The sequence below is a fragment of the Canis lupus genome, chromosome 26, assembly GCF_048164855.1.
Source record: "Canis lupus baileyi chromosome 26, mCanLup2.hap1, whole genome shotgun sequence".
Lineage (NCBI taxonomy): Eukaryota > Metazoa > Chordata > Mammalia > Carnivora > Canidae > Canis > Canis lupus.
Window position 1 is genome coordinate 18,776,110 of NC_132863.1, and position 22,804 is coordinate 18,798,913.

Below are 22,804 nucleotides of genomic sequence, written 5' to 3' on the forward strand. Positions count from 1 at the left end.
CCCACGTTACCCATACAAAGGTGGGGGTGATCTGAGAATCACTAGCATCAGATGTTTGCGTGTTTGTTAAATTTATTTTTAAATTTATTTTTAATTTAATTTTTTAAAAAAGATTTTATTTATTCATGAGAGACGCAGAAAAAGGCAGAGACACAGACAGGGAGAAGCAGGCCCCCTGCAAGGAGCCTGATGGGAGACTCAATTCCATTCCGGACCCTGGGACCACACCCTGAGCCGAAGGCAGATGGCTCAACTGCTGAGCCACTCAGGCATCCCTAGGAGCTTGGGAGTATAAAGATGAGTTGTACACAAGGAAGATTCTACTCTTCGGGAGGATTCCTAGTGGTTAGTTCATTCAGCTATTGAGTGCCTTGGACTAGGAACTGCTAAATGCTGAGAGGAAGACACGTTTTCTTTAGGATTTGGTTTTACCTCCAAGAAACATGAAAAGGCTTGGTTAGAAAACTCCAGGAGCAGTTCAGCCTTTAAATTCCGGTTGGATAGTACCATCATTAAAAAAAAAATTTTTTTTTTAATTTTTATTTATTCATGAGAGACACAGAGAGAGAGAGAGTGAGTGTGTGAGAGAGAAGCAGAGACATAGGCAGAGGGAGAAGCAGGCTCCATGCAGGGATCCTGATGTGGGACCCGATCCCGGGTCTCCAGGATCACACCCTGGGGCTGAAGGCAGACGCTAAACCGCTGCGCCACTGGGGCTGCCCAGTACCATCATTTTTCTAAGTCAGGTAGCCATGGTAAGCCACAGTAGGGAGTTGACCCATGCCTCGACAGCAGATAAATGGTCAGATAAAAACAATTAAGTACGGAAGATATGATGACTGGCTGAATAGTTGATCAAAGAAGTACTAATTCAAAGCTGTTACTCTGCATTTGTTCGTGATTATTGGTGGCTGGCTAGCTGGTGGTTCAATCCCTAGGGAATTGGAAGTTTACTAAAGACTTGAATATTTTACTTCCCTACTTGCTCATAGCAGAATTTGCTAAATTACTGTTTTTCTGCTCTGACAGGCGTAGATTTATTTTGAGGTTGAAAAAAGTTATTTTTTATGAGACTGTAATGATTTCCTGCTTGCTTTAAGGTGGTGATTCTTAACCATGGCCCCAGGGGGAGCTTTATAAACCGAATGCTCAGGCTCCATAGGCCTATTCGGCAGTTCTGTGGGTAGGGGACCCCAACATATATAGTATTTTTAAAATTCATAAGTGGTTCCAACATGGAATCACAGTGGAGGATAGTTTCTTTGGGGGCGGCCTTGGGTTTGGGTACACCTTTCAGTGTTATTCCCCCCCCCCCCCCCCCCCCCCGCCTTTCCCAGCTAAGCGTAATTTATAGAACTTAAGTTTTTCTCCGTTTCTTTTCTGACAAGTTATTTTACAACTTGAAACCTAAGAACTTTATTCCATGTGTCTTGTCACTCTAAGCCTGTGTCCTGACCACTCATCAGAAAGGAACAAACTGTTTTGTGTGGTCTTGTTATGAGGAACTGACCACGTTTCTGGATTTGATTCTGAACAGAGTGATGGAACCAGTTGCTGATGTAGGCATCATCAAGCTCTTCAGGGAAATAGAGGGACATACTTTTCACTGTTAAGTGTCTCTATTTTCTGAGTTATTTTACTTAAGTCTTTTGCCCCTTATCAGCATTTTGGTTGACCTTTTGGTGTATGTATGTATGTATGTACACTTAACACACACACAGTGGTTTAGGTTAGTGCTCTATATAACTTTTTATCACTGTATGAATTGCCTTTAATTCTTTTCACTCATTGCCTGATTTTTAAAAATTGGTATTTTTTATTGTAAGAACATTCAGCCTAAGATCTACCCTCTTAACATCTTTAAATGTACAATACTGTATTGTTAACTGAACAGTGTTGTATAGCAGATCCTAGAACTTACATTTTATTTTATTTTATTTTATTTTATTTTATTTTATTTTATTTTATTTATTCATGAGAGACATACATAGAGAGGCAGAGACACAGGCAGAGGGAGAAGCAGGCTCCATGCAGGGAGCCTGATGTGGGACTCCATCCTGGAACTCCAGGATCACACCCTGGGCCCAAGGCAGGCGCTTAACTGCTGAGCCACCCAGGTGTCCCTAGAACTTACCTTTCACAATAAACTTTGTACCTCTTGAATAGCACCTCCCTCCCAAGTCCCTGGCAACCACCATTGTATTCTCCGGTTTCTGTGAGTTTGACTATCTTAGATACCTCCTATAGATGGAATCATGCCCTCTTTGTCCTTCTGTGACTGGCTTATTTTACTTAGCATAGTGTTGTACATACTTTCTGTACCTAAGATAGGGTGAACATCTTTCCATGTCAATAAATATTTCTATGTCATCTTTTTAATGTCTACATGGTATTCCTTTGTGGGAACATACCATAATTTTGCCATTCAGTTCCCTAGTGTTGAGTATTAGATTTTTCGTGATTTTTGGTCTTATTAATAATGCTAACATGCACAATTTTGGAACTAAATCTTTGTGTCCTAATTAACAAGTATTAATATATCTATTAACAAATACTAGAAACGAACATGAGTATATCTCTTCTGATGTGTATAACCAAATTGCCTCTCATTATCAGCAAACTTATTTTTCATTAGGTGTGTGTGTTTTTGTATTTGTTTACTATCTTACAAATAAGCACATTAAAAACAAACCACATAGGGGTGCCTAGTGGCTCAGTTGGTTAAGCATCAGCCTTCGGCTTAGGTCATGATAGCAGGGCCCTGAGATGCAGCCCCACTTTGGGCTCCCTGCTCAGTGGGGAGTCTGCTTCTCCCTCTCCCTCTGTGCCCCTGCACTTGTGTGCTGTGTGTGCGTACTCTCTCTCTCAAATACATAAATTAAAAAAAAAAAGCCACATAAGTTAAAAAAAAAAAAAGTACCTCATTTTATTGTACATTTCATTTGATTTTGGACACGGTTGGAACATTTATTTTGTTGTTTGTATTTGAGAGGGATTAAAGATTAGAAGCTCATATATTTTGTCCTTTTTTATTTTAAGGACTTTTGTTTCCTCTTTATTGATTTTTAAGAGCTCTTCAAATACTAAAGATATGAACACATGATCTTATATAGGGTACATTTTGCTTTTTAACTTTGTGTGATTTTTCTCCATACAGAAATCTAAAAAATTTATATTGTCTAATCAGCCTCTGTCTCATTTTCATCTTTAATGACATGCTAAGAAGGGAGTCCTCCACCCTTACGTTATATAACCATTAGTGGCCCGCCCTTCCTTTCTTCCATTCATCTTTTTTTTTTTTTTTGGTGTGTGTGCTGACCTTAGGACTTGGTTTTTCTGCATTTTATTATCTAGTAATGAGCTGGTTGTTTTGGCATGTTGTATTGAAAAATCCATACTTTGCCTTATGATTTGAAGTGCCTCCATATCATATATTTCTTGGTTTTGGGGGTTTCTCTTGGTTATTTGTTTTTGTGAACTCTTCTGTTTATTACAACTTTATTAGAGTTTCTTTCTGATAGAACACATGTTTATTTTTTCAGATATTTATGGCTATTTTTTTATTGCTATTTTTGCTTATCCTTCAGGAATTTTAGCAAGCCCCCTTTCTCTCCTTTTGGGGTATTAATTTTTATTAAATTTATACACACACACACATATATATCATAAAGTGAATATTCTTATAGCAGCTCTCTTATTCCAGGATGTAGCCTGTTTCTCTGGTTATTTAGATCTGTTTTATGGCCCTTAGTAATAGTTTATTGTTTTATTCAGAAAGGCCTTGCACATTATTTATGAAATCTAAGTAATGGCTGTCATTGCCATCTTAAACAGGATTCCTACATCCACCCTTATCTTTTGGGGCAGTAGACTTTTTTGTAGATATCTCAGGTTTTGTGGCCCAGATATCCTGTCATATGTTATTCCTTGCTGTTGTTTACTATTTAAAAACGTAAAAACCACCCTTAGCTGGGGACACTACAAAACCAGGTTAGACAGTACTTTGCTTGGGGGTTGGGGGTGGGGACTGTAGCTCTCACTGTGTCATCCTTGTCATCTCCAGTGAGCCTCATCTCTCATCTGACAGCTCCTCCTCACCCTTGTTGCCGGATCAGGGGCAAGATAGCAGTGGTTTTGCTTAGTCTTTCTTTCCCAAGATGCTTGTTGCTGGCATTTGGGGAATGTTAGAGTCCATCAGCACTGAAAGAGCTCTGCTAGTGTGTTTTGTACCTAGCCATCTATCTGCTGGTAGGTTTGCTCAGATTTTCCTGCTTCTTGATAGTGGTTCTGATTTGGTCTTTTACTTGCAAACACTTCTGTCAGCTGAACGATCACAGTGATGTCAACACCCTGGCGTGTCCCTGACACCAGTGCACCTGGTGTGTCACAGATGTGGTTGATGTTGGCTGATAACTTCCTTTTCCAATTTAGTGAGAGTATTAAGAATGAGTGTTACGTTTTATTGGTACTTTTATTTTTTATTTTATTTTATTTTTTACTTTTAATTTTTAAACATCATTTATTCATCTCACAAATCCTAGGAAGCCTTCAGTACAGGTACCAAGTCCGAAACTGGGAACCAGGGATATGGGAGGTAGACTCTGCCCCTTGTTCTGACAGTGGTCTGGCTGGGTAGGCAGATGGATCTCCCCACAGTGTAGCCATCTTTGTTGTTCCCCCGTGCCATGGTGATGTGTGGCAACCAGAGGATGCATGTGTGGGAATTACCCCAATGGAAAGGGGCGAGCGAGGTAAAGGGTATTTATTTTGGAGGCACTGCACATGGAAGAGCCTGAGGAGCTAGTGGAGGACCCAGCACCTGAGGACCCAAAACAGAAATGACAGCATAGCGGGCCCAAGCTTCCCAGTAGGCATCACTGTGACTCTATAGCCTTGCTGCAGAATTCGGCTGTCATTCTGAGATGCATCAGGACACCAGCAAAGGGCACAATGGCTTCTGGTCATGCTGGCTGATTTGTATGGATAAGAGGAGTACTCGAGGTGGAACAGGACCGAGAGGTGGTAGGATGGTGTCAATGCTGCAGAGCGCACAGATTTGGGAGTTTTCTGCTCTGGGAGATGTGGGCTTCAGCTTGGGAGAGGGAGCTCGGCAGTCCTTGCCCCTTGGGGCCCCCTCAGAAATCCCAGAGCCGATGGCACACAGCAAGTTGGGCAGAGACTGTGCTTCCAGGCCAGCTTGTATTATGTTCGCTCAGGGAGGTTGGCTGGAAACTGAGCATTCGAAGGACAGTCTTAGGTCTTGATTGTATAAACACTGTTAGGATGGGAATGCTCATTAAAGTTTGAATCGTGCTCCACTGTTTAAGGCTGTGTGTCCTTTGGCAAATTACCTCACTTCTTTGCAGCTCAGCTTACCCTTTTGTGAAGTGGGCACATGCTTGCAATACTGTGCTTACTTGGGAAAATGAGGTGCCACTGACACAGTGATGCAGGTACTTAGTGGTAGGGGACTGTAGCTGTTACTCTCACTGTGTCATCCTCGTCCTTTTCATCCCCAGTGAGCCCCATCTCTTGTCCGACAGCTCCTCCTCACCCTTGTCATCGAATCAGGGGCAAGATAGCAGTGGTCTTGCTTTCCCAAGGAGTCTTTCTTTCCCAAGGAGTAGGAAGAGGGGCAATGGATGGACTGAGGGTGGGCAGATCTTCCCTAGTGAGATTCCATGGGAGATCTTGTCTTTTGTTTCATTATAAACTCTAAACCAGACCTTAAACCCACCCCCACCCCCCTTTTATCTTTATCTGGGCCTTGGCATTACCCCACTCAAGTTCAGCCTGTGTGGATGAAGCACTCTGATCTCAGGTTGGTGCCCGGGTTTTTGGTCTTGAGGCTGTCTTCATAACTCTCAAGTATTTGGCTGTGGATGCTCTGTCATCTGGGGCCTTCCGAAGTACATTTCTGTGCTCGGTGTTCGCTGTCTCCTCCCTTCCTTCCACCCTCTGTTTGTCTTCCACTCTTCCCAGGTCGTGGCACTCCCTGCCCTGAAGCCTCTCTCAGAGCATCATTGCCTTGCACTTTGTTTGGGCCCATCCCCTCTTGTGCTCACTTGTTTCCACGTCTTCAGGGCACTCCAAAGGGTGCTGCTCTGTAAGAGATGGCAAAGGCAGTCGGTACGTCCCAGTAGCGCTCATGAGGGCCAGTTAAACACTAAGTAGAGAAACAGAATACTTGATGGAGAGTGGTCTTGCCACAGTGGCACTGTCCCCCTTTGTTCCTGGTCATGGGGGCAGTGAGGAGGGCTGGTTGCTGCAGTGGATGATTGTGTCTGACATGAAGATACAGTTCAGCTAGGAGAATAAAAGCATTCTCTGGTAAAAAGCCCTGTCTTTTTCCCTGAGGTTAATGTGGGTGAGTGCGGGTTTGAGAGCACTGCCCGTCTGCTCATGGCGGTGGGGCTGCGTGTTTTACGAAGGGCTTACTTGGTCCTTCCCATAACTGCAGAGTGTAGTCTTGTAAAAACCTGGCAGTGGCTCATGGTCCTCTTTGCTGGTCCCCTCTTCTGTGAAACCTAAGCTTCTCACAGCTAAGGTGAAGGTCTGTCAGGGCTGCTTCAGGGATATTTTATTGTCATACTGTGTGTGTGTTGTTTTGTTTTGTTTTGCTTTGTTTTTTTTTAGATCTTGGGAAGCTAATGGGTGGTAAGAGCTAAGACAATGTAGAAAATTGATGGATTTGATTATAAAAATGAAAATAATTCTGAAAGATCATCCACAAAATTCATGAGCAAATAAGATGCTGGGATAAGATATTTGGAACCAATAAAGCAGAATATTAAAGGGTTTATGTCCTTAAAAAATAAAGATTTTTAAACACTATAGGCAAGGGGATACGAAGATAAGCCACAAAAGTCTCTGTACTTGCTAGCAGACATGAAAAACTCGTGAGTCAGTGCTTCACAAAATCCTACCCACTGGTGCAGGTTTGTAGTAGAGTTCTCAAACTTTGATGAGATGGACCGATTCTTTGCTGGTGGTATTGCCAATTAGGAGAGTCTTCCTGGAAGATAATTTTATGTCTCAAAAGCCTCATACAGTTATCTCCTTAGTCCTCTTCAGGGACTCTGTTCCAGGGGACTGGGATGTGCAAAGGGTTTGTTACACAGTACCATCACATTTCATTGTAATTATTATAAGTATGGTCTCCCACATGGCCACCAGCAGAATTATAATTTCTACACTGGAACTTATCACTGTTACCATAGTTCTGAAGAATAATGAGATGTGTATATGCTAGAAAGGTAGTGGTGGGTTTTGAAGGGGGTGGTAGGATCACTGGGGGTTGTCTGGATGCAGAATTTTAGGGCTGCCTTCTTTCCTCTTGGAATACTGCCAGCATCACGTGGTGGTGGTGGTGGTGGTGGTGGTGGTGGTCTTCGTTGTCTTTTTTACTATTAAATGAGAAGTCTTATAAAAGACCATATATGGATCTTCCCTTAGTAAACAATCTTTTTGTTTGTATGTTTTTTCCTGACAAATAAAAACGTCTTTCCTGTTGAGATTTTGTATCTTCAGAATTTAGACATTTTACTGGGGTGTGTCCTTGGGGTCCTCTTTCAGTATTCTTCCCAGTCTAGCTCTTGAGATGTCTGGTGGAGGTGAAGTCTTCCTTTGCTGTGAGGATATTTTTGTCTGTTACTTCTTTGACTCCTTATCCATCTGTTCTCTTACTGTCTCTGAACACTCCTCTGTGTATGTCTGTATTTCTTTATTGTGTGAGCTGGATGAGGGAGGGAGGGAGAGAGAGAGAGAGAGAAGGGGAATCTTAGTCGGGCTCCATGCTCAAGGTGGAGCTGGATGCAGGGCGGCTCGATCTCGCGATCTTGAGATCATGACCTGAGCCGAAGTCAAGAATTGGACACTTAACTGTGAGTAAGCCATCCAGGTGCCCCTGGAAACTCCTCTTATATAGACATTGGTTCTTCTGGTACTAAAATCTTTTTGTGGAATAGTTCTGATAATTTATGAGCTTAGCTCCCAGTGTATCTACCAAGAGATTATATTGGCAGTTATTTTTAACCTCCAAGAACTCTTTGGTCATTTAGTTCTATAGTTATTACTATTTTGTGAATCCCACTGAAGATATGAGTTAAAATTACTTTTAGGGTACTTTCCTGATTCTTTTTTTTTTCCTGCCTCGTCAGGCATTTAGTCTTTGTAGCTTGGTCTGATTTCTGCTTGTTTATTCCCCTCTGATGTCCCCTGACATGCCATCCCATCCTTGGTGCCAGCACTGGGGCTGGCCCCCATTTTGTGTACAAGGCTGCAGAGTGGTGGTCTCAACTGAGCTTTTTGAAGTCGAGTCCTCTGTTAGTTGCCAGATGGGTGTGCTGTGGGGATTGCAGAGTGGTTTTAAAATGTGATTTATGCTTTTGTATTTCCAAAAAGTCTCTGCAGTGTTTTTATAACCAGAAATAAAATAGTATTATATGTTATCACTATCTTGGACTCTCAGATTACAGACCCTGGTGCCATTTTGACTTTTTTTTTTTTTTAAGAATTTATTTATTTATTCATGAGACACAGAGGCAGAGGTACAGGCAGAGGGAGAAACAGGCTCCTCACAGGGAGCCCCATGCGGGACTCAATCCCTGGACCCTGGGATCATGCCCTGAGCCAAAGGCAGACGCTCAACTACTGAGCCACCCAGACGTCCCACCATTTTGACTCTTGCTCTGACCTGTGTGCTTGACATAGTGGGTGCTAGTTCTAGTTCTCTCCCAGTTTCTCTCCAACCACCTTTCTTCCTCTTCCGTTGCTGCTGCCCTGCAGCCCTCATCCCTTATCTGCACAGCCACTCCAGGCTTCTGACCGTCATCTCTACTTGTCTTCTACTGTGTCCACTATGTACACAGTAGAGAAGTTCCTTCCCAAAGCACAGATCTGACCACTATCCTTATCCTTTTTGGGTCTCCCTATATTCTCTTCTTTTCCCTGCTGAATTGAGTGGAACTTATTTAACTCAGCACGCTCCTGGTCCTAGCTAGTCCTTCTTAGCTGTGCATCCACCATCACCTGTGCAGTGAGCTGTTTGGTAACTAATCTCACTGCTTCTCTGATGTACCTTGGTACATGGTTGGGTTTGGTCTGCTTCACTTAGGTGGGCAGAGGCAGTCTGGAGGTGACAGGAAGCTGGCCTTATTGCACTCATCTATTGGTGGTGTCCCAGTGACCAGATGAGCAGCCTGAGCACTGTACCGGGCATAGAAGGCCCCAGATGAAGGGAGACAGAGAATCCGAGAGAGAATCACTGAAAGATGTATCCAAGGCTTCAAGAAGAGGACAAAGCATGCTGACTAGAGAGTGGAAGTATGTATGTGAGGAAAAGACCAGTAAATACATAAGGGTAGAGCTACTATAGTTCAAGAAAAGGTCTCTAATCTGCTCTAGGAACCTGAGCAGCCACGTAAAGTAGCAGCCTCACAGGTGAACAATAGAAGAAGGGACACTCCTGCTTCTTTACAAACTTTGTTTTTCTAGGAATTCTTTGTTTTGTTTTTGAATTGTAAAGCACTTTAAGTGAGAGCACAAGAAAAAGGTTAATTCTGAGTAAAATCTCTGTTAGGGCTACAGGTAGAGCCTTCAGGGTTTTCAAAGCAATGTCCATAACTTCCCCTCTGAGTACAGAAAGTCCTCACTTTTTTTTTTTCCTCTCACTTTTATATATAGGAAACTACATAGTAAAATGGGTCCTCATATCCCCTACAGGCAGCAGAAATGAATAAGGAAAAATATAGCCCGCTCATCCCTGCTATAATAAAAGGAAAATTATTTAAAAAGTCACAGAATTGCAGTAAGTCTCATAGACTTACTCCTTTACAGGGTTCTGTCGGGGGATATACTTCCCAAACTGGAACATGTATCCCTTGTTCTTGTGCTGAGGATCCACATGGCACATGGGGTATATCATTTTTGGAGGAGGGAGATGTTTTTGTTTATTTATTTATTTATTTTTTGGTGGGGGGGATGTTTTTAAACCAGGGTTTCTCAGCCTTGATAGTATTCACATTTGTGGCCAGGTTGTTCTTTATTTTTTTCAGGTTGTTCTTTATTATGGAATCTATCTCATGCATTGTAGGATGTTTAGCAGCACTCCTGGTCTCTACCTGTTAGATCCTCGTAGCTCTTCCCTGATTTGATGACCAGAAATATCTCCAGGCTTTGCCAAATGTCCCCTGGAGGGAAAATCACTTCTGGTTGAGAGCTACTGCTTTAAACAGGCATGGGTATGATGTAACCAAGAATGCAAAATGCACATGAACATTAAACTAGAAGAGTCCAGGGATCCCTGGGTGACGCAGCGGTTTGGCGCCTGCCTTTGGCCCAGGGCGCGATCCTGCAGACCCGGGATCGAATCCCACGTCGGGCTCCCGGTGCATGGAGCCTGCTTCTCCCTCTGCCTGTGTCTCTGCCTCTCTCTCTCTATCTGTGTGTGACTATCATAAATAAATAAAAATTAAAAAAAAATAAACTAGAAGAGTCCATCAAAAATGTTTGATGTTCTACTTAAGGCAACATGATGTTTGGGCACCTGTTTCTTTCGGCTTCCCTTTTTGTGCTCTACCTACTGAACGCCCAAATTTTGTATAATTTCTTTTTTCTTATTTGTCTGTATTTCAGTTTCTCCTCTGGCTCATCCAGTCATTGTTGAATGAAAGAGTCCCTGACAGACTTCCTCGAACAGGTTTCCTATTTGTATTTCTAAGCTTTGGGTAGGTCTATCTTCACACGTACAGGATAGCTTGTTATTCACTCTCAGTGGGACATTAATTGGTGCTGAGATCCGACATCATTCTGATGAATGTTCTGTCCTTTCTCACCCCTACCTGCTTGTGGTATATATTTCTTTTTAATAAAACTTTGGGCATACTTAGGCATGTTTTATTGTACATGTGCCAACCCTTGTAGGGATCCTTTATGTCCTCTCATTTTTGGAAGCCAGAATTCCCCAAATGCTTATTAATTTTTGGGTGGATCTCTTTTATTGTCCAAGTCATACTTTTGTTTGAAATTGAGTTTTTAATTTTCTTCTTCACTGAAACTTGGCTGCATAGAATTGTTTCAGTAATTTCCTACTCCTGACTTTTGCTTAGAATTTCTCTTAGCTCGGAGCATTGCATTTTTCCTCATTGACGTCTTGGAGCGTTCCAGATCCATTTTGTTCTCCTCCCCCCGCCCCCTTATCTTTTGACATTTTACCTCCTTTTCTATTTTGTCTTTCTGGTTTCTTCTTTATGTTGTTATTTGATGAATACAGAATGTTTTGGCTTTATGTTTTGTGTGGCATTCTTCCAGCCCATTTAAAGGTCATTGTGACACATTCTAGGAACTTTGTGTGGTCATTTAATCCTAGGTTGGTTTTATTTATCTATTTCTTTTTAAATGTTCTTGAGTGCCTTCCCCTGCCTATAATTGGATACCTATAGGGAATTCAGAACTTTGATATCCATGCAATCATAGTATATTAGCTATAACTGCACTCACTGTCTAATATGGTTACTGCTAGTCACACGTGACCATTTCAATTTAAGTTAATTAAAATTAGATACAAGTAAAAATGGGTTTCCCCAACAGCCTCGTAGGTAGTGACGATTGGCTCGGACAGGGCAGATGCAGAACATTTTCATCTCTGCAGCAGGTTCTGCTGGAGAGTGCTGGGCTGTGAGAGCTGGACCCTAGTGCGTGTCAGAGAAATCCCTGTGTGGCCTTTCCATCCTTGTACTTGGGTATTGCTGATGGCCCAAGTCAGTGGTCCCCTTGAGGGGGCAGCTCAGAATCTGCATGATTAACCGGAGATGGGGGACTTTAAGTATGATTAAGTAATGTGCTTTCTTTGCTGTTTGGATGTAATGCATACCCTGACTTCTTTGCAGGAAATGCAGTGAACGTGTGTCCTGTGCTGTTTGTGGTGATTTGGCTGCTTCCTCTCTCTCTAGGTGCTGAGAGATGGCGCTTATGGGGTTCCTCTCTGCCTGAGCATCGGGCCCTCTGGGCACTGGAAGAGCCAGCTCAGATCCTGGGCTCTACGCCTGCACAAGCCTTCTCCTCCAGCCACTTCAATCCAGCGGCTGAACTGCTTGTTTCCTCTTAATGATGGGTATTGGTAAGAACACTACGTCCAAATCCATGGAGGCTGGAAGTTCAACTGAAGGCAAATACGAAGATGAAGCGAAGCATCCTGCTTTCTTTACTCTTCCGGTAATTCTGTTGTTCCCTTCTTTCTCTCCCCTTGACTCTCAAGTACTTTCCGTATCGAATCAACATAGGATTAGCTTTAATACTCCTCTGTTTTCCCTGAAGGTTAAGGCATCTGAGAACCAAATGCTTTTCACGGGAGCTAGTCTTTGGGAACCCCATTGGCTGACTCTGGTTTTGGCTCTGCTGTGTGGAGTCACCTGATGGGATTAACTCCAGGAAGGAAACACACACTGTTGTGAATGTTGTAAAACCAGCCCCATGCTTACTGTGTACTGGAGGATGCTGAAAGCTTAATTCTCCCTCTAAAACTATGTTCTAATGAAGTAACCAGAAACCCAACTTCAGGCTTACCTTGCAAAGTAGAAGAATGAATGAATGACTCACCACTTGGAACCCCAAAAGTCCATGGTTTATATTATGTTTTTTTATGGCAAAATGTAGTTTTACCTGAACAAGTGTTACCAGTTAGAGAAGGCTGATAACACATTTGTTATAGTCAATGCTGATACTTTTCCAGATGCAGAATTATGATTTGATGTGTATAAAGTTATCTAAAGTGTTGGTTCAAAAAAGGAAAAAGCTCTTTAGAGAAAACATCCCTCCAGTTGTTTTTTTTTTTTTTAATACTGGAAATGAGGTTCAGGGCAAGAATATCATTCTAGGATTCCCTAAAGCATGGTCCTGGAATTTGCCTCACTGTGGCATTATTCTGCAAGAAGAATGTGAACATGTATCCTTAAGTACATTGACTTCACTGGCATTCACATTTTGATTTTTACCCTATTGATTCACAGAGAGGTGTCCCATTGGTTTTACAACTGGCATCACTGTTTTCTTTCTTCCTATAAAGTGAAAATTTTAAACTGGATTTTCTATTGTGTTGAAGGCTTAGGGTTACTATTTTCTGGAGGCAGAGGCAAATTGGTTTTCCAAGTTTAAATTAGATCATCTTTAAAGAGTGAAAAGGAAGCCTTTATGCCTGAGTATTTATTTGTCTGTCCTGCTGCCTGAGAGCCCAGCGGACCATTCCACCCTTACTATCCACTTGACATGAACACGAGCTTGCCTTCTTCACACCCCCCTTGTAATTATGGGTAAGAGTTTTAGGTTGACTTGTTTTCATACTCAAATTATGAACTTTGCAGTTAGTTGAATCCACAGCATATACTGTCCGTTTTCATATTTATTCCCTGTTTTGATTTCCTTCTACCTTCCTCTTCACTCACTTTTCATTTAAAAACAAAACAAAACAAAACAAAAAAACCACACAACAAAACCCAAAACACTGGGGATCCCTGGGTGGCTCAGCAGTTTAGCACCTGCTTTGGGCCCGGGGCGTGATCCTGGAGTCCCAGGATCGAGTCCCGCGTCAGGCTCCTGGCATGGAGCCTGCTTCTCCCTCTGCCTGTCTCTCTGCCCTCCCCCCCCACCCCCCCATGTCTATCATGAATAAATAAATAAAATCTTAAAAAACAAAACAAGACACTGTGTGAACGGTCACTACCTTTGTCTTTGTACATCTGAAAATAACTATATTTTGCTGTCAACTATTGGGTGAACCTCTGTTAATTACACACTAGAGTTTTTCAGTATCTTTGTTTCTCTTTAACTGTTTTCTCATGGTTTGGGTATCTTTTTCTAGTGCTAACTTCTGGATGGATTCCCTGGTGTTATTTTCCAGTTTATTAATTCCTTGTGGACAGTCATGTGTTTACGTTGAATTTTTGTTGCAGGGATTATAATTCTTATTTCTATTTGGTTCATGCCTGCCTATTTTTCATTCTTAATTTCTTGTATGTATGTGTTTGTGTTGTTTAAAAATGTTTCTTCATTTAAGTCACTGAGGACCCTAGTACTTTTCTTTTTTTTTTTTTTTTTAGGATTTAAAAAAAAAATTATTCATGAGAGACATAGATGAGAGAGAGGCAGAGACATAGGCAGAGAGAGAGAAGCTGGCTCTGTGCCTGGAGCCCAATGTGGGACTTGATCCCGGGACTCCAGGATCATGCCCTGGGCCAAAGGCAGATGCTCAACAGCTGAGCCACCCAGGTATCCTTCTAGTACTTATTTTAAAGTAATTCTTCAATTGTTCTCTTTTTATCTGGCAAATCTCTTCTGAGATTTTCTTCCTCTGTACACCCCCCCCACCCCCCATTCCCCCACTTGTGTTGCTGTGGTTTCTCATTCTCCCTTCCTGGACCCAGTCCAGAACTGGGTTTTAACAGCAAAGATCTAACTCTCTGCCTCAGTGGTGTCAACCACGACATGACCTGCTGGACCCTAGCTCTGAGCACTGGACCTGGTTCTCATCCTCCTTGTTGGGGGTGGGGGCAAGTCCCTGTCTCCCCACTGGTGCTGAGGGCTGCCTGACTGAGGCTGCCAGGCTCAGAGCCTCATGGGGCCCAATGTCAGCCTATTTGTTACTTTGTTTCTTGTGACAAAGTTTTATCTGTTTTGGGGTTTCCTCCTCTACCATTATTTATAGGAGTGGGGCTGGGAAGGACTGTTCCTCAAAGCATTAGCTTCCAGATCCATCTTCACTAGGAGTCCCTCCAAGTACATGGGAGCTGAGAACATGGACATGATGTGTAGTTGAGTGTAAATATAATGTGAATATAAAGTTGGTTTAACAGTATAGCGGTTTCTTTTGGGAATTTGCAGAATTTTTCGCCTTGTGTTGGGCTATAATGGTAAGCGTCAGAAAGGAGTGAGAAAGAGTAATAAAGTTGGCCTCATGGGATCAAGTTGCCGGCAGGAGAGAAATGGCAGGGGAAGAGGCCAGGAAGGGTCAGCACATGAACGACCAAGATGACTTGGAAGCAGGGATGTCAGGAAGTGTGTTCACACAAACTCCTGCGGAGCTTATGAGAAAGCAGACGGCAAAACAGCTGAAGGAAAACATGAACAACAAAAGTCTGTCAAAGAATGTTTGTAAAGAAATAGTTGATGTGATTGAATTTGGGGTTATAGAAAGTTTTGATAGGAAATATTTTGTAATAAAAATAGGAACACTGTACTGCCCATATTTAATCAGTAGTGAGATTGCTGTCCCTTAGAAAACTTTGAGATAGAAGACCGTTTTTGCATGGCTTGCTTGTTAACAGGACAGTCTAGTGGCTAGAGAGGAGGTAGTCTCTCCACTGTCCAACCGGTAGGCTTATTTTGGTTGCTGCCACTCTGCTCTTGGGATGTTCATCTGTGTCTCCCTATTCCTCATTTGGCCCACGAGTCTAGACAGTAATTTCATAGAATTGGGCAACCTTAGAGCTAAAAGTAGCCATAGAACTGTCTTAGTGGTTCTGTGGGAAGGTGAAATGCACATAAGTGTTCAGTTCGTACTGTATGTTAAGTAAAGTTCACATCTGTTGGATCACACAGTCTCTTGGCCCAGCTAGCTCAGCTCTGGGTGAGTAAGGCAGGAGCTGCACACAGACAACACTGGTGACAGGTATAGTGTACATTGATCTTCTGAGTTTGACAGATGTTCCTGGGCATGGTCTTTAAAAAAAATAAAAGAAAAAGGGAGTTGGGATGGGTGGTGATTGAGCTGTTGTAGCTGCTCCTCTGGTGGGAATAAAAAGTGGAAGAGGAGGGTTGGTGTCTTCTTGCCTCCAGCTCCTTGTCACTGTAAGCATCTGGTGACCTTGGTGATTCTTTTCTCTCTCTCTCTCTCTTTTTTTTTTTTTTAAAGCTTTTATTTATTCATGAAAGATACACAGAGAGAGGGGCAGAGACACAGGCAGAGGGAGAAGCAGGCTCCATGCAGGGAGCCTGATGTGGGACTCCATCCCGGATCTCCAGGATCACGGGGCCAAAGGCAGACACTAAACCACTGGGCCACCCAGGGATTCCTGACCTTGGTGATTCTGATTGTGTTTTTGTTTTCTCTTGTCCTTAGAGCATGGCCCCTCAATGCACTGGAAAATGGTATTTCTTTTTATCTAGAGCTGTGCTGCCTGATACGGTAGCTGCTAAGCCACATGTGGCTACTTAAATTCATTAAAATGAAAATCTAAAATTCACTTCCTCAGTTGCACTGATCAAGTGCCCGATAGTCACACAAGGCAACTGGTTAGCCCATCTCTTTTTACTTGCTGGTCACGATCTTGCTAGATGCTAAAATGAAGGCTCTTATTTTCCTATTTGCTTTGGAATTAGAAATTAGGGCTTAGGCTGTTGGCTATTATGGTGCTAGAGACTGGTGCTCTGGAGTGCAGGGAACGGGGACAGCAGGAATCAGCTGGCTGCTCCTCAAACCAGTTTTGGGGGAGGGTTTGTTGTTGCAGGTTGCCGAGGGTAGGAGGGTGGGTTTTGGTGGCCACGTGCTGGGGATTTTATCATTGGAGATCTTTTGCATCCTATGTTGGATGAGAACTTCCTCAAATGTGGCAGAAGCTGATTTTTTTTTTTTTTTTTTTTTTTTAAGAAACTCAGCATGGAAAGGGAGTCAGGATTTCTTCATCTTTTATTTATTTTTATTAGAGAGTGCATGCAAGTGTGTGAGTGGGCGTGGGGAGGGAAAGGGAGAGATACTATTAAGCAGGGTCCATGCCTAGTGCCATGCCTGATGACACAGGGCTTGATCTCAGGACCCTGAGATCATGACCTGAGCCAAAATCAAGAGTTGGACACTTAACCCACTGAGCCACTCAGGCACTCGGGAAATTAGTTTCTTTGAACAAAGTAAAGCAAAAATCCATGACAGTACTTTAAAAAGAAAAAGAATAAATTCATATGTAGAAGAAGAGTGATGAATAGATCACATTTGAGAACAAGAGCTTTGCAAAGCTCTAGCATTTGCAGAAGTTAGATTGTGTGATCAGAGTTGATATTAAATAAGAGAAACAACAAAAGATCTCCTTATCCCACAGGAATCTTGTTAGGCAAATTTGTGTGCTTTTAAAGGCAACTAGGAAATGTGTAATATGAGTGAAGGTCAGATGGCAAGAAATTAGAACCAGAAAAATAGCAAAAAGTCTTGAAGAACTGTTATACCCTAACTTCTTAGGCCAGGAAGGACAGCCAGGACAAGGTCTGCAGTTCTGTGTGGGGAGCTCTTGTGTCACCTGAACTTGGAGGGGATGTCAGGGGAAACCAGGTTAATAGCCTGAACTTAATGTTGGCAGAGGTCCACCTATAGTACAGCCCGTTTCAGCACGTCGGAGTTGTAGTGCCAGGTTCGTAGCTGGCAGTAGTGTTTAAGGTTCCTTAAGGTTTTATGTCTTCTCCTTCTAATTGACCCTGTGAGACTATTGGGGTCTTCTCTCTTGAGGTTCCAAAAGTACATTCTTTAGTCTGAAGACATTAGGGGTCTGGACTGAGGAGTAGCTTCATTAGGTTCAGTTCTATGGAAGGGTGGGAGAAAAACTTCTCATTCATACAAATCCATAATTTGTTTCCCTTAGCTTATTTTCTTCAGAACCATATAATGGTAGGAACCCATCATGCCTCCCAGTGGGTGGGCACCACACAGACTTCGTAACAAGCTGCTACAGCCTAGTAGGAGATAGATGGCAAGTCTGCAATCAAACCCTAAGTGTCAGGGTTTGAATTCAGCATGATGTGCTGTGAGAGCACCCTTGAGGGATCCCTGCTCAGCCATGTCTATAGGAGTGGGCCTGGCCTGTCGGATATTCTCAGGGGAGATGACCTCAAGGTCCTGAAAAATGTCTCAGTAAAGTAGGTCAAGAGGAGGAAGACCTAGGGCCATTCAGCTGGAGAACAGCATGGCCATGTCCTCTTCTGTCAGCCAGGGCACAGGTCCTGCTGCATTAGTGCAGAGTGACTAGCTGAAATATGCTCTAAATGCTGTTTGCGTTGGCCTCTTGTAGCACAGAAAACCGTTTCCTAAGTTACTAGGTAGGAGAGGCTTGTAAGAGGGTCATGCACAGGCTCTCTAATGTTCAGGTTTGTGCTGGGGCAGTCCTGGCTTGGATCTCTTGTTCTGTATACACATCGATCCAGTTTCCCTGTACTCCTACAAGGGTCCTGGTTTGGATAATAAATCTTATGGTGACCTTGATTACAACCAAACATAACTATATCAAATAGCTGAAAACATTTTAGCTCTTTCAGAGAAACTTTTAGAAAAGTCTTCCATGTGGTTAGACTTTTTTGTGTGTTAAGTCTGAAAACACGAAAAACCCTGCTCATACATGTTCACATTAGGAAATGTGGAAAACAGAGCAAGGCATTTAAAAGGGAATATTTCTGAATTGGAAGGTTATGAAAGTGATCAGAAAATATAGTTGGGTTGCTTCCCTTCCACTTTGTAGTTACTAAAGTCACTTTTTCTCTTCTGTAGATTTATGCCAAATTTGACCACTTCTGTAATCCAGCAAACTAGAAAAATGGAGGGCTTTCCTTATTGGCTATTGACTTGGGGGATTTTATCAGCATCAGTAAAGATATCACCCTTGTCTTTCAGGTTCTTGGTAAAGGAAGGAAAGTTTAAACCTTAAATAGAAGAAGATGATGGATTGTGAGAAAGCCTATATACAAAAGGAAGGAGGTCATGATACAGCAGTCAGATAAAGAGCCCTGGTCCAGCCAGACGTATTGGGTCAGGGGCCAGCAGCTCAAAGTCGAGCTGTGTAAGACTGCCACTCTTTTCTCTTTCCTGTTCCATCTCTCCTCCTTTTCCTCCCTTCTCTTGCCTCTTATTCTTGAAGAGAAAGAATCTTGGCAGACATGGGGAGGGGTGGGCAAAGAATTCATATAAGAGTAGCTGTGATGGGACACCTGGGTGGCTCAGCGGTTGGGCTCCTGCCTTGGGCTCGGGGCCTGATCCCCGGATCTGGGATCGAGTCCCACATGGGGCTCCCTGCAAGGAGCCTGCTTCTCCCTCTGCCTGTGTCTCTGCCTCTCTCTTTCAGTCTGTGTGTCTCATGAATTAATAAATAAATCTTAAAAAAAAAAAAAAAAGTAGCTGTGATTCCTCAAAGCCTCTGACCTTGCGATGGCAGATTTGAATAGGCTCACCTTCAGCAGTGAAAAGAAGGCAGAAGATTTGGTGCAAATGTTTCTGTTTAAAAGCCAGCATGGAAGCATAGAAGACATAAGAAGACTCATTCTTATGAGTTAAATGCCAGGTGCCATGGAGTCTCTTCTTGTGCATTCTAAAATAGAGGGCTCTGAGTCGTTAGATCTTAAAACCCAGAGTCTCAGCTGGATGGTAATAATAGGTATCTTAGGAAATGTTCTCTTTCTGAAGAATAATTAGATCTTGGGATCGACAACGTGTAATTCTGAGAATGGTCAGATGAGGAAGAGAGTGTTTGCTGCAGTTTCCCAGGAGAGTTGATTTAATTCCATTCTTCTGTAGGAGCTTGAATCTACTGCAGAGTGGCCATGATTAGGGAGGGAATGCTCTTAACAGGTCAAAATTGAATAGCCAAGACGAGCAGCCTTTTCTGTTTAAAGTCTATCAGTTGGAAAGGGGGGATCAGTTGATACATGCTTTGAAGTAAAAACCCTGAAAAAATGGTATGCAAATTATTTTGATGCATGGTATGAGAGATTCCTTCCCTTCTTTCTTTCTAGAGTTTGTCTTAAAAATTAATTTAAAAGGGGCACTTGAGTGGCTCATTTGGTTAAGGGTCTGCCTTTGGGTCTGGTCATGATCTGGGTCTTGGGATTGATCCTGTGGCAGGCTCTCCTGGCTCAGTGGAGAGTAGGCTTCTCCCTCTCCCTCTGGCCCTTCTCCCTGTTCATGCTTTCTTTCTCTCAAATAAATATTAAGAAAATAATTTTAGGGATGCTTGCGTGGCTCGGCGGTTGAGCATCTGTCTGCCTTTTGCTCAGGTTGTGATCCCAGGGTCCTGGGATTGAGTATTGGGCTCCCAGTAGGGGGTCTGCTTCTCTCTCTGCCTGTGTCTCTGCCTCTCTCTGTGTGTCTCATGAATAAGTAAATAAAATCTTTTAAATATTTATCTTAAAGGTTCTTATTTTTAAGTAATCTTTATATCCAAGGTGGAGCTCGAACTCACAGCCCCGAAAATAAGAGTTGCATATTCCATTGACTGAGCCAGCCAGGTGCCTATTAAAAATTAATTTTTATGCTCTCGTTTCAGATAGTATTTAGTATTTCAACTTTTTTCTTTTTTTAAAGATTTTATTTATTTGAGATAGAGCACGTACTCATGAGTGGGGGGAGGGCAGAAGGAGGGGGAGAAGCAGACTCCCCACTGAGCCTGGTGCAGGGCCTGCCTGGGCCTTGATCCCAGGACCCTGAGATCACTACCTGAGTGGAGGTCAGATGCTTAACCAACTGAGCCACCCAGACACCCCTAGTATCTTAGCGTTTAATTCAAATAAAACTTTGGTAGTTTATTTATTTATGAGAGTGCATGTGCTCGTGAGTTGGGGGGGGAGGTGAAGATGGAGAGGGGAAGAGAATGTTAAGCAGGCTCCACACCCAACACCGGGCTTGATCTCTTGACCCTGAGATCACGAGCTGAGCTGAAATCAAGAGTTGGATGTTCAACCCACTGAGCCACCCAGGCACCCCTGAGCTTTGGTAGTTTTAAATGAGAAATGATCGTAATTTAAAAATTACCACCTACTAGTTGGGACACAGTTTGGTATAAATGATGACAATAACAGAGTTGGTGCAGTCTCTTCCTAGAGAAGGTTTATGAAGTTGATGAGTGTTTCGGCTGATTGTCTCCTTTGTGTGTGGCCAGATCCACAGAATCTGGGCCTGAAAGCACACCCTGTCTATTCTGTTTTTTGTTTTTTGTTTTTTTTTTTGTTTTTTTTTTTTTTTTTTTTTTGAGGCTTGCTTTGTGCTCTAAGCTTTACCAGATGTGACGGGAGTGCAGCAGAAGCAGTTGCCCAGGCTTCCCCTTCCTCCTCCCCACCACCAGTGCCATCCCTGTGGCCACTGCGTTCTTCGGATCTTCACATCAATCTGGGTCTTTGTTCTCCCTGCCTCCCGGCCTTGTTCCTTTCCAAGCCCTGTCTGTCATTCCTGCCCATGTCCTAGACTACTTAAGATTTTTTTTTTTTCCTTCTAGGCTCTTATACCTCCTGAACCTTTTACCTCTGAATTCTCTGTTCACTCCTAACCTGTATTTACCTAAGCTAGGTAGCCAGGATCCCTGGCTTTGACAATGAGAGGTAAGGTATTTCAGATTGATTTCTTTACTATAATCTAAGTCCATAATTCTGATGGAGAAAAGACTCATTTCCTGTTAGGATTTGATACAATACTTGAGGAGGAAGGTAAGCAATAGGAGGTTGACCCAGTGCTTCTTTTCCCTACTACCCTGATTTTACCTGTTCTAAAGCATCCACGTTTCTCGTCAGGCTTCATGGTACAAATGTGATGTTGGAATAAAATGGAAGTAGCAAGAAAACCGAGGTGTTCTTTTCCTTTATCTTTTTTTTATAGTTCACTTAGGTTTCTTTTCTGTCGTTTCATTATTTGTATAACTTCTTTATTTACAAGAGAAATATGTTCACTGTGGGAAATTAGAAACTATGGAATGATGTCATGAGAGGAAAAACAAATGCATTTAAAATCCTACAACTAGAAAAACAGTATGCTATTTTGGTGTATTTCTTTCTAGAGATTTGAAACAAATAATTTGGGAGTTCTTTTACAAAATTCTGTTGTATGCACACACTGCTTTATAAAGTCCACTGACTTTGTATTCTATCCTGGCATATTGATGCCCTTGAACATAATTTGGAATTGTGACATAATAGCAAATTGTGGATCTGACTTTTGCACCTTCATTGGGACCTTGGGTTGTTTCTCAGTGTTTGCCAGAGTAAATACTAGCTTAATGCATGTTAACATTATTGCAAAACATATTAGTTTTGAATATTAACGAAGTGGAACACTTTTTTCTTGTGTTCCTTGGCCATTCACATTCTTTGTGAATCTGTCTACTCCACCCCTTTTATCTATGTTGAGCTATACCAATGGTCAGAAATGCCACAGACCTATTAGAAGTCATGTCTAAACAATTGAGCCACATAGGCATCCTGATACCTCTGTTCTTTAAACACACTTTAATTGTAGAAATGGATACTAGAGGAAATAATCAAGTGTGTGTGTAGGAGGGTAAAAATCGTGCTACCCTCTTATTAAAAAAATAGACAACAGTTAATTTGGGTTACTTCATTTTTACTTTGAAAATAAGTATAAAATGGCTCCTTAGCTACTGGATGTATGAGAGTGGTGGGTGATTTATACCCCACCCCAGATAGGTTCTGAACCTCTGATCAGAAGCATGGGGTTTTCCAGGTCCCTGTACCCTTCACCTTACTGGTGTCCACAGCTGCTGGTTCACACTGTCACTCTCATTCACTGACGGTTTAAACTGACATTGCTGCGATACTGACCCTCGTCATGACACTCTTCCGCTATTGCTCCTGTCTCTCCTGCTTCCTATATATTGAGCCATTTCAGGATTACTGTTTAGAAACCAGCATTTTAGCATTATTATCTTTGTTTACTGGAAATAAAACACATGAGTAAGAAAGATGTGTTTACTGAGCAGTGGACCTACCCTCCTACACAAAGACAACATGAGCCCTGCAAATTGGGAACAAGCCATCAGCTGGACAAATGTAGGCAGAG

General features: G+C 42.5%; 1 protein-coding gene across 8 annotated transcripts in view; it reads left to right on the forward strand.

Annotated features, from left to right (window-relative positions):
• The window catches only part of SLC23A2 (solute carrier family 23 member 2), a 142,121-nt gene that overhangs the window by 55,646 nt on the left and 63,671 nt on the right, over window positions 1–22,804 (forward strand). For all 8 annotated transcript variants that reach the window (XM_072800163.1, XM_072800161.1, XM_072800166.1 and 5 more), the window contains one exon: window positions 11,952–12,213. In XM_072800163.1, the coding sequence (XP_072656264.1) occupies window positions 12,106–12,213 (108 nt within the window). In that variant the 5' untranslated portion in view covers window positions 11,952–12,105. The remainder of the gene's footprint in view (window positions 1–11,951; window positions 12,214–22,804) is intronic.